Source organism: Dermacentor variabilis, unplaced genomic scaffold (assembly GCF_050947875.1).
Source record: "Dermacentor variabilis isolate Ectoservices unplaced genomic scaffold, ASM5094787v1 scaffold_18, whole genome shotgun sequence".
Taxonomy (NCBI): Eukaryota; Metazoa; Arthropoda; class Arachnida; order Ixodida; family Ixodidae; genus Dermacentor; species Dermacentor variabilis.
In genome coordinates this window covers 7,195,362-7,213,003 of record NW_027460346.1, presented here as the reverse complement: position 1 = coordinate 7,213,003, position 17,642 = coordinate 7,195,362, and the positions used below count along the sequence as shown (strand labels likewise).

Genomic DNA, 17,642 nt, shown 5'->3' with positions numbered 1-17,642 from the left:
AACACCGAGGCGTTGTGCTTGGGCTCAGTATGTCAGTACAGTTGAGGTTGACTTACCAGCTGTTGTGAGATAATCTCACTTGTGACAAAATTCGGGCCTCATACCAATGAGCTTGCTATCAGTTCATAGAAATAGCTCTTATTCGAGAATATTTGCTTCTGTATGCATATCCTTTTTATTCGTATTTGACTATGTTCAACTCTATTTGCAGTGAGTTTTACCATTTCTTTTCCAAGATGTTTTACTCGCTGTGCATTTTACTAGCCCCTCCTTTCTGTTTTCTTTGGAGTAAAATAAATACTACTTCTTACTTTTCAAACTCGATTAAGTTGTTTTTTTTTTTAACATGCTTGCTAGAGAGTGACAGCATCGGGAGACATGGTGTCAGCCAGTTTTGACATAAAACAAATTTTTGGGTCACTCAGGGAATCTTGCAAAAGCACTCAGGGAAAACCTCGAAAACTCAGGGAATTCGGAAATATATAATTGGTAGACACCCTGAACTGTATAAGCAAAAATTGACTAGTATAGTAGCTGTCTACCTTGAACTGCCTACAGAAGATAGCTGGATGGCTTTTGTACATGCTCGGTGTTTATGATAGGTGTTTAAAGAGACCTGTAGTTTCAGCGTGGAGTAATGAAAGCAAAGTCTGAAATGTGTGCATCACCGCACACATTTCACACTTACATTTCACATTTTACCGCACACATGTGTAGGTGTGACTGAAGCCTTGATTTTATGCAATGAGCCCTTTCTCCGTTATTTTAATGTATTCATTATCTGAGAAGAAAAATTTACTTGTACGATGCCACTGTTGTTGCCATGCTCTTCTAGCATGTTCCCTTTTTAAAGTTCTGTTTATGTTCTCAAGTTATTCAATTGGTAGCTTGCCAAGATGCAGCTACTAAATTATACTCTCTGCCACAATTGGTAATATCAGCGTTTAACCAATTGTTAATGCGCACTCTTGTGTGGTTGCACCAATTCCTATTGCTTTTCCACCCGAGTAGTTTCTCGTAGAGAAAACAGTAGCATGGGGGCATATATGGGCATGATCACATGAGGGCAGCCATGTACAATTATTTTTTCCAGGTCGGCGCTTTCCCAAATGCAATTTTCTTTTCCTTTCTCTCCGGATATTGTGTGTTACACTTACAAACTCTAATTCTTGAGACTGTGATCTCACATTTGTGGCGAAGTTTGCTCATCTCTGAAGTAAATGTGCGTCTTGTGATGCAATGCAAAAAGTGACCAGAATGAGAAACAGAAGAAGGGATGGGACAAACTACATCTATCCTTTTTTATGAGCACTTTCTGTGCTGCATTACAACATAAATTTACAGTAGCTCTCCCAACTTATTTTTGTTCAATTTCTGTTGTTTTACCCACGTGAGAAACCATGGTTACGTTAAGTATATAGCTGTTTTCTCCCGTCTCTCGCAACACTTGGGAGCAGCTAGAAGTAGAAATGAAGAAAACACTGCCTGCCGGAACACCCTTTTCGGAATAATTTCTGCAGCTACAGGAAAGCTGCGGTAAAGAGCCTGGTGTGCTTTTGCTGCGAGGTTCGTCTGCCGAGCCGGTAGCGTTAAAACGACCGTCTCCGATTAACGTGGCGCGGCGACGGTTGAGCGGTGGCGCCTGCGATCTCCTTCAGCTTTGCCAAACACTATTACATGCTCGAGAAAGGCAGGCGCCATCGCCGCCTTCTCGAAAGCATAGATGAGATATGTTAGCTAGAAGTTGTCTGTCACGTGTCTGCGATCAGCAGGCAGCGCAGCAGAGACGCATGGCGAGGAAGGCTGCGGCGACAGTGGCCGATGGCAGCCACCAGGATTTGCCAGCAGGCGAGGAGGAAGGAAGAAGGCTCGTGGCGGTCCCTACAGAGCTCGGAGGCTGGCCCGGCGCTGTCTGGGGCCCCGACGCCCGCCTCGGCGGCGGCGCTGGCTGGCCTACTGCGCGTGCTGGGTTGGAAGGATGAGCTGCGTAAAGAGAGAGAGACCTAAACGGCGCTTCCTATTTAGCATGTCCGGTGCGCTCCTAAAGCAATTGGCCACACCGCTTTTTAGTGTTGCTCAAACACATCCATCGCTTCTACCTTCAGCGGGTGCACAAATTCGCGGGTCGAGACAGGAAGCTAGGATGTCTCACGTTCTTCCGTGAATCTTTCTCAAGTGTACAGATATATTACATGGAACAGTTCATTGCATGAATTATGAATATTTTCATTCTTAGAGTTTGAAAACGGAGTAAGCTTAATTGCCAGGCGAATTAACTTTGAAGGGAAGCTGACCTATGCCAAATCCTAGGCGGTAAAGACACGTCGCAGTTAAAGGGCCCCTCACCAGGTCTGGCCATTTTGAGCTGACAAGCGCAGAGCATACAGTGCGCGCCAAGGATCGTGTTTACAAATAATTACATCACTACGCACCGCGGAAACGTCTGAAATTTCAATCCGAACGCCGTTTTCCCTTTCCCTCGCGGCGACCGTGCTCCAAGCCAGACGGTGACGTACTCGCGTCCCTGCGCCTACGTACTCGGGTCCACAGTGTGACGTAGCTCGTGATCACACGTGAGACTTCAAGAATTATTCAAGACAGCATCTCTTATCTGTGCGATCTGTTGCTTGAATTGACGAATTGAAGTTTAGAGAAATAATGAAACACACAAACGGAATGTCTGCTTGTTTTTTGTTTCACTTCGCACCGAAGCAAGAGAGATGTACTTCCAATTCGTCTGCTTGTTCGCACGGTCGTGCAGTCACGTGCGCAGGTATCGAAACTATGCCATTTTCTACCGTGTTCAAGCGGCCTGGTCATGCTCTGCGATTCGCTTGTTCAGCCTCGGTATTCGTGTAGCACTGAATTATACCACTAGTCATGTGTCCTTGTGCGCAGCGCGCAAAATCGTGCGCTGCGCGAAACCAGACAATCACAACAGCTCGTGCGCAGCGCCGAAAAAAAAAAAGCGAGGCGGAAAAAAAACGAAGGTGTGGCCCGTGACGTATGCGTCACGCGATTCTCGAGGCCCGGTATGGGAGATTGCAGGGAAGGAATTTCGCTTGCGTAGGCTAGGCGGGGCGAGTGGAGAGAGCGTCTAGTTTGGCAGTGGAGCTCGCCTCCTGAAATCATGGGTTCGCGGCACTGAAATATTTCTATCTCAAACTATGGGGTTTTACGTGCCAAAACCATTTTCTGATTATGAGGCACGCCGTAGTGGAGGACTCCGGAAATTTTGACCACCTGGGGTTCTTTAACGTGCACCTAAATCTAAGCACACGGGTGTTTACGCATTTCGCCCCCATCGAAATGCGGCCGCCGCGGCCGCGATTCGATCCCGCGACCTCGTGGTCAGCAGCCTAACACCATAGCCACTGAGCAACCAGGGCGGGTTATTTCTATCTCGGCTATTAATGGGAGCCGATTTGAAAATTGTTTTTCCGGCAGAATGCTCCCTAGAGGACACGTAACTACTTTCAGCGTATAACCAAAATTTGCTATGGGGCCTGGTGAGCGGCACTTTAAAGGAACATCGGTATGTTTTGAGTCGAAAAACGTGAACGGCGTCACTGTAACAGTAAGGAACACTACACATGAGATGGATGAGCATAAAGGCGCTAAAGCCGCACCTCGTCACGATTTTAGTGACCGCTGCTAACTAAAAATTAAAAATAGCGAGAGGACGCCATGGCAATATGGCAAACTCCTTATTTCTGAATGGGACGTTATTATCCCAGAATTTAGATGGGGCCCCAGGCTAAACTACCGTAAGTAGCAGTCAAGCAGAATAAATCCTGATATTTATTGTGGTAGCAGGCACTTAACTCATTTCGGAGCTTCAAGTGTGAAAATTCGATCGTAAGTCACATACTTGGCCCGATTATCCTACCCACTAACCCAAACATGTCTGAAGCCACCATTTAAGTATAATAAAAATCCCGATAAAATATTCTATCATGACCAGACACATTGTGCGTATGGGTGTGCGAATCATCGAAATTTCGAATACAGATCAAGATATTTTTCTATTCGTATACGTTAGGGGCGAACAGTGCTGTTGAACTAAGGTCTGCGGTACTTGCATAGGCAGAAAGGCCTATGCAAGTACCATGGCTACTCGTTGAAAACACACAAGGACTTTATCGAGCGGCCGTGCAAGTACACTGCGCGCACGAAACAGCACTGCAAGTGTGTAGTGAAGGGCTCTCCTGAATGTTAGCTTTGTTGCTGTACGGAAGTACCGGTCAGTGAGCTAGCATGCGGACTGCGGAGCAGCTAAATTTTCGCACGATGACTTGCAATTGTAAGGAGGGAGGCGGGAAGTGGGGGAGCGGGTGACTAGTGCTTCGCTGCCCCTAGATACGAAAGCGAAGGCTCTGTGCTTCAGTATATTAATGCAAGAGAGCGTGGTCTTCCCTGAATTCTGACTCCATCGTCTGGCGCATGCACTTCTATTGTGGATGCTAAATAGGGCGCGAATGAACGCGGCAACAGGTGGGCGCATTCGTCTGTCTCACTTCAGCTGCGTCCTTGTCGCAGTCGGTCACTCTCGAGCATCGCCCTCGCAGTGCGGGCATTCTTCTGGTATGCGCCGTGCAGGTCGAGCGGCTCCCAAGTAAGCGTTGAGAGCGCAATTCCCAATGGCGTCAGTTCGCTCGTTCGCCAGCTCCGCTCTTGTTCAAGCCCTTATACACTACAACGTCGCGCTGTTCAGCACGAGGTCACAGGTTTGATCCCGGCCGCGGCGGCCGCATTCCGACTGGGATGAAATGCAAAAGCGCTTGTGTACCTAGATTTAGGTGCACCTTAAATAACCCCTGGTGATCACAATTAATCCGGAGTCCCGCACTACGTACGGCGCGCGTGCATCATATAATAAGATCGCGGTCTTAGCACGTAAAACCCCAGAATTTCATTTTGAACTTATATGGCACCACGTCGTTACGCTCTAGGGCCCTTATTCAGAAAGTCAAAAGAAGCTACGTGACAGTTACTGCGATTACGAAAATCACGTATCAAATCTGAGGCATTATTTTGCAGCGATACCCATTTCATTTTGCATTGCCATCATTGTCGCCTCTAGGCGACGATCCTGACAGCAGCGGTGCGCGGCGGCAACCGAGGCAATGACGAAGGGGGAAAATAATGCAAACTAAATGAATTTCCACAAACTAATGCTGCCCCAGGAAGTGTGGGGAGAGGGGCAGATTTGCGCGCGTCTCCCGACTCTCTTTTAGTCCGGCCGCGGCCGCGCGCGCATTGCCTGGAAGGTAATCTGCAGTGGATACAAAGGCTACTCGAGACGAAATGTAGTGTGGCTTCGTGTGCGCTGCGTTTTCGCATGCCTAGTGTTGGAGGTCGCAGTAATCTCATGCCTCGGAGACTCGTCGAAGCTATAGGCAGCGGGAAGCGTTCGCTCGCCGCTGCCGCCGCTCTTCATCACGCTAGCGTTCTGACAGCGAGTGTCCGCTGTCATCGAGTGAGATCTGTTCATGCTTGCCTGTGAGCACGCGACACCATGCATGCTTATTAGTTTAGTTAATGAGCGAATGTTTACTGCCATTAATACGGCCGATAAAACTGTTAACCTTACTTCGTATAGCTGTCTAATAATTTGCTACCGGAAGCAGTGCTTGGTCTTTAAGGAGAAACTGCGACCTTTTTTTGTTGTTGTTATTGTAAGGATGCAAATTTCCACGTCGACTATATAGCGTCATCCGGATGTATACCAGTGACTTGGCCCATCCCGGCAATATCGGAGGCCACGCGATGCAGTGGTCAAGTTCGAGAAGAGTTAGAGACCATTGCATACAGCACGTAATGCCCCCAGTTATACATGCACTCACCTGTGGTGGCGGCCGTGGGTGTGCCGTGCGGCGGGCGTCAGGGCTTGCGCTTCTCCCCGCAGGCGGGGTTGCGGCGGCAGCAGTAGGTGCACTGCTCCCTGAGCATGCCGAAGCCCTTCTCGTAGCAATTCGGGGAGCATTTATCGGCACACCGCCGCGAGTACGTCACCAGCACGCCGTTGAGTCGCGTCACCTCCACCTGCGACGATATCCGAGGGGCTGAAGAACGCTCATTTATTTGTGCATTAATGCGTTAGCATTGTTAATGCACTTCACGCGCTTTCCGGCCGGCCAAGTAACCATATCTATGCATATTTGTATCTAACCGTTTCCTCGCATAGCTGTCACTTGTTAGATCGCAGTCGAATGGGTAATGCAAGCGGCTGCTATGCTGGGGGAACAGGGCTCGAAACCAACTGTCGAAACAACTTGAGTCACCGTGTATGTGGCAATGTGTACACATGTGCTTGCTCTTCAATGAACCTCTTTGACGCCATGGGTCACTGTAGATGGGGGACTGAATAGGTACCGGGGTTCGAACAAAATATTTGACGCCGATTTGGAGAACTGGGTATGTGCCACTCAGTCTGTGCTGCAGCTACCCAGTGAACTTCTTTGATGCCAATTTGGGTGTCTGGGTATGTGCCAGCAGGTGCGTGCCGCTCTTCAATGAACGTCTTTGACGACAACATGAGTAACTAGACACGTGCCACTGGGAATATACCGCTCTACAATGACAAAAAGGATCCCTTAAATTTCTCCCGTGCTGAAGGGAATCCAGCCCACGTAACAAGGCTTCCTCAACGGGAGCAAACTAGTGTTTTAGCAGGCTGCGCCACAAATGCCCTTGGCATGTGCCGCTTTTTAATGAACCTCCTTCACGCCAACGCTTTAGCGAGCTGTTCCATAAATGCACTGGATATTTGCCGCCCTTCAATGAACCCCTCGCTAAATTGGGTCACATGAGTGTGTGCCACTGGGTGATCGGCAAGCGAGGAAACAATTCTCAGCGTTCGCAAGCACTGTCACGCCATGCTTCGAATCTCGGAGGCCACGCGCGGACTTCTCGGCAGCGCCACTGGATGGCGCAGCGTGTCCAGAAAGAATGGCTTTAGAAAGAAGTGCGAGAGAGGAGTCCGGTTGGCGCATAGCGCATTCCTCAGGGCTCACACGCAACGGCGCGTCATGCATTTCGGAAGCCGCGCGTATGCTTCGCCGCCGCGGCGCTAGATGGCACCGATTGTTCTTAGGGAAGCGCGGAAGAAGAATCTCGCTGCACTACACGCCTCATACATAGCTCGTTTCGACGGTAGCAGTACGCTTTGTCGCTATATTGATTCAATGCGAAATACATTACCGTTGACAGTAATCGTGAGATGGGTTCTGCTTAATTTTTATTTATTAATTTATATTGCGTGGACATTTTTTTCTGACCAAGAGTAAAAAAAATGGTTCTTTAAAGGACAAAAAAATTCACCGACGATTATGATACTCCCGAACGCGAAATTTGAGCGCAGCACTGGCACTGTTACCGTTGTCACTGGTTTGGAGCCGCGTTTCTTTCTTTCTGTGCGTATAGGCGGCAAAGGAGATGTGCGCGCGCTTCTGCCTCTTGATGCCAAAGCTTTACGGCTGTGCCTACGTTCAGTAGCAATGACCCAGTTTTGGTAGGCGTCGCCCTATCGTCTGCCGCAGAGTCGTGCACACCGTAACCAAGTGGGTGCGCCAGTACTGCGAGCGTTGGAGGCATTTAGCACAAAATATTAAGAGACACTAAACACGCTCGTTGGGTATAGCTCGGGTGGTAAATATATTACGCTCCTGAAAAAATCTCTCTAACTGACTTAGTCGCGGAGAAAAAAAAAACAACTAACGGCATAATGCTTTTTCAGTTTATAACGCCCGTGAACACGTCAACACGGATGTCATTTGTGTGTTATTCTCGCGCTAATTCTCAATTTGATATTGTTGGCGCACAGTATGAACCATTGCTCCTTTGTTGCGTTTAATTATTGTTCTGTTTTTTACAGAATCACAAGTTTCGCTAGTAATAAAGATCTTTTGTAAACAACACTAATATAACAATTTAGGTTGGATTATTTTTGCCTGTGTCGTCGTTCGAGATGGGGGTTTCCAGCATTTCGAGGCCTGGAGAGCTTCAGTTGAAGAATTCCGCCGATCGAGGCGCCGATAGCGCGAGCGTTCAAGACACCTTAAGGTTTCATTATGGTAGCCGCATTAAAGGATTCTGTGACTAAGCTAAGAAAGGCTCCTACTCCCCTCACTGCTATTCATCATCATCATCATCATCATCATCATCATCATCATCAGCCTGGTTACGCCCACTGCAGGGCAAAGGCCTCTCCCATACTTCTCCAACAACCCCGGTCATGTACTAATTGTGGCCATGCCGTCCCTGCAAACTTCTTAATCTCCTCCGCCCACCTAACTTTCTGCCGCCCCCTGCTACGCTTCCCTTCCCTTGGGATCCAGTCCGTAACCCTTAATGACCATCGGTTATCTTCCCTCCTCATTACATGTCCCGCCCATGCCCATTTCTTTTTCTTGATTTCAACTAAGATGTCATTAACTCGCGTTTGTTCCCTCACCCAATCTGCTCTTTTCTTATCCCTTAAGGTTACACCTATCATTCTTCTTTCCATAGCTCGTTGCGTCGTCCTCAATTTGAGTAGAACCCTTTTCGTAAGCCTCCAGGTTTCTGCCCCGTAGGTGAGTACTGGTAAGACACAGCTATTATATACTTTTCTCTTGAGGGATAATGGCAACCTGCTGTTCATGATTTGGGAATGCCTGCCAAACGCACCCCAGCCTATTCTTCTGATTATTTCCGTCTCATGATCCGGATCCGCCGTCACTACCTGCCCTAAGTAGATGTATTCCCTTACGACTTCCAGTGCCTCGCTGCCTATTGTAAATTGCTGTTCTCCCCCGAGACTGTTAAGCATTAATTTAGTTTTCTGCAGATTAATTTTTAGACCCACTCTTCTGCTTTGCCTCTCCAGGTCAGTGAGCATGCATTGCAATTGGTTCCCTGAGTTACTAAGCAAGGCAATATCATCAGCGAATCGCAAGTTACTAAGGTATTCTCCATTAACTTTTATCCCCAATTCTTCCCAATCCAGGTCTCTGGATACCTCCTGTAAACACGCTGTGAATAGCATTGGAGATATCGTATCTCCCTGCCTGACGCCTTTCTTTATTGGGATTTTGTTGCTTGCTTTATGGAGGACTACGGTGGCTGTGGAGCCGCTATAGATATCTTCCAGTATGTTTACATATGGCTCATCTACACCCTGATTCCGTAATGCCTCCATGACTGCTGAGGTTTCGACTGAATCAAACGCTTTCTCGTAATCAATGAAAGCTATATATAAGGATTGGTTATATTCTGCACATTTCTCTATCACCTGATTGATAGTGTGAATATGGTCTATTGTTGAGTAGCCTTTACGGAATCCTGCCTGGTCCTTTGGTTGACAGAAGTCTAAGGTGTTCCTGATTCTATTTGCAATTACCTTAGTAAATACTTTGTAGGCAACGGACAGTAAGCTGATCGGTCTATAATTTTTCAAGTCTTTGGCGTCCCCTTTCTTATGGATTAGGATTATGTTAGCGTTCTTCCAAGATTCCGGTACGCTCGAGGTCATGAGGGATTGCGTATACAGGGTGGCCAGTTTCTCTAGAACAATCTGTCCACCATCCTTCAACAAATCTGCTGTTACCTGATCCTCCCCAGCTGCCTTCCCCCTTTGCATATCTCCTAAGGCTTTCTTTACTTCTTCCGGCGTTACCTTCGGGATTTCGAATTCCTCTAGACTATTTTCTCTTCCATTATCGTCGTGGGTGCCACTGTTACTGTATAAATCTCTATAGAACTCCTCAGCCACTTGAACTATCTCATCCATATTAGTAATGATATTGCCGGCTTTGTCTCTTAACGCATACATCTGATTCTTGCCAATTCCTAGTTTCTTCTTCACTGTTTTTAGGCTTCCTCCGTTCCTGAGAGCATGTTCAATTCTATCCATATTATACTTCCTTATGTCAGCTGTCTTACGCTTGTTGATTAACTTCGAAAGTTCTGCCAGTTCTATTCTAGCTGTAGGGTTAGATGCTTTCATACATTGGCGTTTCTTGATCAGATCTTTCGTCTCCTGCGATAGCTTACCGGTATCCTGTCTAACGGAGTTACCACCGACTTCCATTGCACACTCCTTAATGATGCCCACGAGATTGTCGTTCATTGCTTCAACACTAAGGTCCTCTTCCTGAGTTAAAGCTGAATACCTGTTCTGTAGCTTGATCTGGAATTCCTCTATTTTCCCTCTTACCGCTAACTCATTGATCGCTGCTATTCGCGCTCTCTTTTTTCTGGTGTTGAGCAGCTTGCTTACCCCGATGCCTTTGTCCTTGAACTGCCCCTGTAAAGGGTGGTTTGCCTGTAGTACAGAGTTGTTTGGTGGCAAAGGAATTTTAGTGGAACGAATTGTGAGGATTTGAGTGGTGGCGTAACTCCATTATACCACACTGTGCGCGCGCGTGTTTGTGTGTGTGTGTGTGTGTTTGTGTTTGTGTGTGTGTGTGTTTGTGTTTGTGTGTGTGTGTGTGTGTGTGTGTGTGTGTGTGTGTGTGTGTGTGTGTGTGTGTGTGTGTGTGTGTGTGTGTGTGTGTGTGTGTGTGTGTGTGTTCCTTTGCGTCTTCTTTTGTCTCGTCTTTGAATCGCGCTACCGTACTCCCCTTGAAGGTTATACCAAAGTATTGGCGACGCACGACGCGACGGACGAGAGGCGATGCGCGCTATGTTTCGCCATGAATATGCGCGAACTTCCTGTAGCTTCTATTCAGATGCAGTTGAACAGGACGATGAACGAATCTCAGCTGTACAACACACCCTCTTCCAGGACACCCTGGTATCCTACATCAGAGCCGTCCTGTAGCTATAAGACACCGGACTAGGTGTTAAATAAAGATGTTTATTTTTTTCTGTCTCTTTCTCTAAGAAAAAAAAAACCTATAACAATGAGCAAAAAAGAGAATCCTAAACATAGCGAATACAGAGTCCATGATTGGTGAAAAAAATACAGAAGCCGGGGTGGGGCCGTAATCGAGCTGAGATAAATACATAACACCGCGCACACAACTTGCCGATAGCTATGCATTAGGACATACTCCGCGCACGCATACACATATGTATTTTGCACAGACATGACATGCGAAACTCGGCGTGTCGCGCTCCCTGCCTGACACGCTATGATTTCTGTCTCTTCAGCTACGCATTCAGTTAAAGAAACGAAGCTGAAATCCGCGGGAGTTGTCTGGGCGGCCGCGTTTGTGAAGGCAGCCACGAGGCCCGATTTACTCGAGCCAATTATTAAAAATTGGCTGAAGGCTTCGCTTGGTTAAGCCTGGAAGATTGCGAAAGCAATACCCTTGGCTGCGCCTTGGTTCGGCTGATGGTGTGGACATAGTTGCCCTTTGTTAAACTTATGGCTATACATCATCCGACATAGCGCAAGGCAGCGCGCCGACCACTGCGAGGAGCCGAGCTGTAGCCCCATTTGTCCTCCTAGCGTGACGTCACACCAGCGAGCGCCCTCTCTCGGTAGCGCCGCAGCAGCGGCGCGCAAAGCTTCGCCTCCACCATCGATGCCGCGAGCTGGGGCCCAGTCTCTCGGTCTGGCGTGACGTCACACGGTCACGTGACGCGCAGCTGTGTAAGGAGGCGCCACGACCACCGATGGGCCGAAAGTGCGAGCAGTATTGCTTTCGCAATAAAAGCTGTCGGACAACGTCGTCGCTGTAGTACGCAGTGGCTTGCGTGGTCTGTTATGCGGAACGTGCCTACCTTACAGAAGTTTGAGTTGACGCTGCAGTAGGCCACGTCCCTCTCTCGCTGTCCAACCAGGCAGGGGTGGTCCACCGAGAACTTCTCGATGGTAAAGTCGGCGTCGCACGTGTGGCAGCGCACCCTGGTGCCGAAGTAGAAGTCCGTGTCCCCTGCGCCGACATCACGCGCTCAATTTGCGCTCGTTCGCTGTGATAGCGTGAGCAAGTGAGCGTTAAAGATGACACGGGAACATACTTTTCGTGCACGCTAATACCCACATTCACACGGACGGTTTAGGTACGACAAATATCGGCCTATCACCGGCGGTAAAATCCATTCCCCATTGAGATCGACTACTTGCGCTGAACGTTTCAAGCACGATCTAAGCACGGTGAATGAAATCGAAGTCAAACGTGCTGGCCAAGGACTGTCTACATGTATATACCGTGCGCGCATGTACATGCGAAAGTGTATGTGTGTGCATAAGCATTCCTTGCTTGTTCAGGTAGATATATCTACCTGAAAAGGCGAGCAATACTTGCACGACCAATTGCAATGTACGTGCAGTTAATTAAAGAGATTCACTAAATAACATTCTAATTATTAACTGCAAGGCACACGTTGCCAATGCGAAATTGCAACCTAGCAGTAAAGAAGGCATGCATGCCTGCTTAGATTAAATCGCAAGTATAACAACACTTCCGTATCCGTCCCTGAAATGTACTCCGAAATACACTGACGTTCCCATTAGTTTCCCAAAAGCCACCCCCTAATAAAGTTCCGGATTGTTGGGGCACTCTATAGAGTAGTAAAGATGCGCAGTCGGCCGTGCGTGGACGCGTAATGCTCTGTGATCGCGGCTCGGCGCCAGATGTTGCGATGTTGTGCGACACACTGCGGTGTATGGAGTTGGTTATAACAATTGTGATAACAATCACAGTCAGACCAACAGACAGTTTAAAGACAGGTCGAAATATCAGGTAATTTCATATGTCGAAACTATCCTACAACGAACTTAAACGAAATATAGTGATGCGTTCGTCATACGTATCTGTCATCTCCTGTGGAGAGAAGAAGCAAGCAGGTAATCTATCTGTTCAAAATAAAACCACGCGTAACAGGCAGCCACTGTTGCCGACATGCATTGTACTGCTTCTCGGCGTCACCGAGAATGGGCGAAGTTGCGTAGACCTGCTCCCTCAGCGCAGTATACCGACGTAGCAAATCGGCCGCGTATATGGAGTGCGTCCCAAAGCGTCGACAGAGGCGGCTACTCATCTTCACGGGCATGACAGCGCTGGCAGTGGACGCCCCGTGTTCGATACTATTCAACGCACAGTTGGTTATGAGGTAACGCCGGAAGAAGTAAAGAAAGCCTTAGGAGATATGCAAAGGGGGAAGGCAGCTGGGGAGGATCAGGTAACAGCAGATTTGTTGAAGGATGGTGGACAGATTGTTCTAGAGAAACTGGCCACCCTGTATACGCAATGCCTCATGACCTCGAGCGTACCGGAATCTTGGAAGAACGCTAACATAATCCTAATCCATAAGAAAGGGGACGCCAAAGAATTGAAAAATTATAGACCGATCAGCTTACTGTCCGTTGCCTACAAAGTATTTACTAAGGTAATTGCAAATAGAATCAGGAACACCTTAGACTTCTGTCAACCAAAGGACCAGGCAGGATTCCGTAAAGGCTACTCAACAATAGACCATATTCACACTATCAATCAAGTGATAGAGAAATGTGCAGAATATAACCAACCCTTATATATAGCTTTCATTGATTACGAGAAAGCGTTTGATTCAGTCGAAACCTCAGCAGTCATGGAGGCATTACGGAATCAGGGTGTAGATGAGCCATATGTAAACATACTGGAAGATATCTATAGCGGCTCCACAGCCACCGTAGTCCTCCATAAAGCAAGCAACAAAATCCCAATAAAGAAAGGCGTCAGGCAGGGAGATACGATATCTCCAATGCTTACAGCGTGTTTACAGGAGGTATTCAGAGACCTGGATTGGGAAGAATTGGGGATAAAAGTTAATGGAGAATACCTTAGTAACTTGCGATTCGCTGATGATATTGCCTTGCTTAGTAACTCAGGGAACCAATTGCAATGCATGCTCACTGACCTGGAGAGGCAAAGCAGAAGAGTGGGTCTAAAAATTAATCTGCAGAAAACTAAAGTAATGCTTAACAGTCTCGGGAGAGAACAGCAATTTACAATAGGCAGCGAGGCACTGGAAGTGGTAAGGGAATACCTCTACTTAGGGCAGGTAGTGACGGCGGATCCGGATCATGAGACGGAAATAATCAGAAGAATAGGCTGGGGTGCGTTTGGCAGGCATTCCCAAATCATGAACAGCAGGTTGCCATTATCCCTCAAGAGAAAAGTATATAATAGCTGTGTCTTACCAGTACTCACCTACGGGGCAGAAACCTGGAGGCTTACGAAAAGGGTTCTACTCAAATTGAGGACGACGCAACGAGCTATGGAAAGAAGAATGATAGGTGTAACCTTAAGGGATAAGAAAAGAGCAGATTGGGTGAGGGAACAAACGCGAGTTAATGACATCTTAGTTGAAATCAAGAAAAAGAAATGGGCATGGGCAGGACATGCAATGAGGAGGGAAGATAACCGATGGTCATTAAGGGTTACGGACTGGATCCCAAGGGAAGGGAAGCGTAGCAGGGGGCGGCAGAAAGTTAGGTGGGCGGATGAGATTAAGAAGTTTGCAGGGACGGCATGGCCACAATTAGTACATGACCGGGGTTGTTGGAGAAGTATGGGAGAGGCCTTTGCCCTGCAGTGGGCGTAACCAGGCTGATGATGATGATGATGGTTATGAGGGAGTTATAGCTTTCTTTCCCTCTTTCGCCCGCTTTCGTGGTTGGTTGGCGGTCGCAGTTCGGCGGTCGATGGTCGGACTTGCGATAAGGCGCCAAAGCCAAGGACTCGTGCTCGCGCAACCGAGTTGCCCGGCGCGTTCGTGGGCGAACGCCAACATTGTAGCTCTTTGATACGTCCACAGCACGCCTGTGCTGTGGACTTGCTTTTGGTGGGATTGTCCACAGGAAGTTTCCCTCTCCCTGCGGACACCTAATTTCGGCAAGTTTGCCCCCTTTTTAGGGGTTTTTCCACGCTTTTCGTGCTCAACCACCGCGCGGCAAAGTTAGGCCTCATCATTAGGCCGAGCCGCCGCCGACGGCACCGGGCTCTGGGGTGGTGACTTGTGGTTGTGGGCCTCTGTGAGGCTGAAGACAATGGAGTACTCCGTTGAGGGAGAGACTATAACGCCCGAAGAGTTCGAGGCGGGAGAATGGGCCTGGGTTTTGCGGGCTCAAGATAGATTCAAGAAATCTGTATACGGGAACCGTCCCGAGAGTAGGCCTAGCGAGAAGCAGGCGGGCAGCGACGGGCGCCAGACGCACGGAGCAGAACAAGTCAAGCGCGGGAAAGCGCCGGTGTGGAAGAAACGGGGACCGTTTCTGAAGATGCCAGCCAAGGACTTCAAGGTTGTGTGCCGACCCAAGAATTGGGACTTGAGTATGGTGACGTCGAGGGAACTCGGATATGCCTTGAGAGCGGCAGCGGAGCTGACGAATGCGACTGCGGCGGAGGAAGACCTGGTGCGGGTCAACGAGACAAATAACACGATGACGGTGAGCACGCCGTGTATGCATCGCTGTGGGGCATATGCGAATGTAAAGACGCTCAAGCTGAGCGGTCATGACCTTGAGATTTCAGCGTACGTGGCGGCGCCGGAGAACTCTGTGCGCGGAGTCATTTACAACGCGTACAACGGATGCCCACTGGCAGAAGTTCGGGCGGGATTCTTGAAGAGGAATGACGGCATAGAAATTTTGGATGCCAGACCTTTGGGAAAGTCGAAGGCGATTCAGATAACGTTCGGGGGGAAGCATGTTCCCTGGCAGGTTATTTACTGGAACTGTTTGTACGCGGTGATTCCGTACAGAGAGTTAGTCGAGACCTGCTATAACTGCAGACGAGTGGGACATCGGGCGGACGTTTTTTATCGTCCGAAGACTAATCTGTGTCGCCGTTGCGGAAAGGATCATCCTGCGCCACCGGAAGGAGAGCCGCTGACCTGCACTCCGGACTGCATCGTGTGCCTTGGGGCGCACAACACGGGGAGCCGGAACTGCAAGTTTCGTCTGACCCGTAAGCAGCCGACGGGCCTGCAGCAGGGCAGTGAGGACAACGGCCAAACTGACAAGGAGGAGCGGCGCTCGAGGCCCAGGAAGCGGTCATCCAGCGGTGCGAGAGACGATAACAAGAGCAGGGACCGGTCCACTTCCTTCCCACCACTGCCCGGACCCGAGCGTGGCAAAGGAGAACAGGGTTCCAGTCATGGAAGAAGTCCCAGTGCCATGAGAAAAAAGGCGAGCTGGCCCTACGTGGCCTCCCAGAGTGAGGCTGCTCGAGAGAAGGAGCTACAAAGGCAGGTGCAGCAGCAGGCTAAGACGATTAAAAAGATGGAAGTCAGGATGGCAGAGATGGAACGCGCGCTTAAAAGCGACAAAGGACAAAGGGTACAGACGCCGGTGGTCCAGGCCCCACTGAAAGCGGCACAGGCGACTGCTTCTCGCGAGAGCGAGAGCACAGCTATGGAGGTGGAGAATCGGGGGAAGCTTAAGAGGCCGCCATCGGCGGAGCTAATGGAAAGAGAGTGGCAGAAACTTCAACGGCGGACACGCCGCAGCCAGTCGTTAAAGTCACTAGTCTTAGGGGGGAAATGTCTGCCCTTGCGGACAGAATAGGAAAACTGGAGGAAAGACAGGATAGATTGGAAGCTCGGGTCGACAGGATCGAAGCCAGACTAGACAAGATTGAGGAGCGTCTTGACGCCTTCACCAATGACATGCGGGCTTTCCAAACACAGGTTATGGGCATGTTTCAACAGCTCAATGCTACGCTACAGGCTAGATTGCCTCCCGTAGTCGGCCAAGCGCCGATGTTAGTGAACCTAGTGCCTAATCATGGCCCCTCGCCAGCAAATTGAGGTTTGGCAGTGGAACTGCAGGGGCTTCCGTCGCAAGCGGGGGAACCTGCAATTGCACATACAAAATCTGGACAGTAAGCCTGACATTATAGCTTTGCAAGAGGCTGGTGGCTGGGTGAAATTACCGGGATTTAAGGCATTTACACCGCCAGAGATTGATCGGGGGGGGGGGTGTATTGAGCGTCTTCACGGCCGTGCTAGTCCATCGAAACGCCACGGCGATTCAGCATACCATAGATAGCAGCAGAGAGGACTACGTCCTGCTAGAGGTTCTGCCCAAAAGAAAGGAGGATAAGAGTCTCTTTGTACTTAATGTATATTCTTCTCCTAAAGATAAAGGGCTGCGCTTGCCAGACCTCTTGATAAAGACGCAACGGCTAGCGGCTAGGGCTCAACTCATCGTGGTTGGAGATTTCAACGCGCCTCATCCGGAGTGGGGCTACATCCGAGCCACTCCAAAGGGAAATAGGCTTTGGCGGGTAGCTCAGGACCTACAATGGACAACCTTGAACAACCCGCTAGATCATACGAGGATAGGCAACAGCGTTAGCACAGACTCCTCTCCGGACCTCACGTTTGTTAAAGGTATTAGGGATGCAAAGTGGGTAAACACGGGACAGCCACTGGGCAGTGATCACTATATCCTTTCCACGGTATTTAGTGCTGCTAAGCACAAAGACAGGGTAAAAGGAACTAGAGTGGCGGATTGGGACAGATTTCGGAAAGTCAGGAAAGACACAGTGAGCGGGGAAATCGAGGACTTGGGAGCCTGGGTTGAGGCGCTCAAGCAGGACGTGAAGGGTACCACAGAAGAGGTTCCGACGGTGAAGGAGGGTTTTACGGCGGACTCTAGACAGTTACACATGTGGGAAGCGCATGCGAGTCTCCTTCGGAGGCGGAAGAAACAAAAGCATAATGGA

At 49.1% G+C, this 17,642-nt stretch overlaps 1 protein-coding gene across 1 annotated transcript in view; it reads right to left on the bottom strand.

The window, feature by feature from the left end:
• Nucleotides 1-329: 329 nt before the first annotated feature.
• The window catches only part of LOC142568278 (uncharacterized), a 31,669-nt gene continuing 14,356 nt past the window's right edge, over nt 330-17,642 (bottom strand). Inside the window, exons 2-4 of the mRNA XM_075678265.1 lie at nt 11,713-11,864; nt 5,847-6,045; nt 330-1,983 (exon numbers count right to left, since the gene is read on the bottom strand). Coding sequence (XP_075534380.1) covers nt 5,884-6,045; nt 11,713-11,864 — 314 coding nt within the window. The 3' untranslated portion in view covers nt 330-1,983; nt 5,847-5,883. The remainder of the gene's footprint in view (nt 1,984-5,846; nt 6,046-11,712; nt 11,865-17,642) is intronic.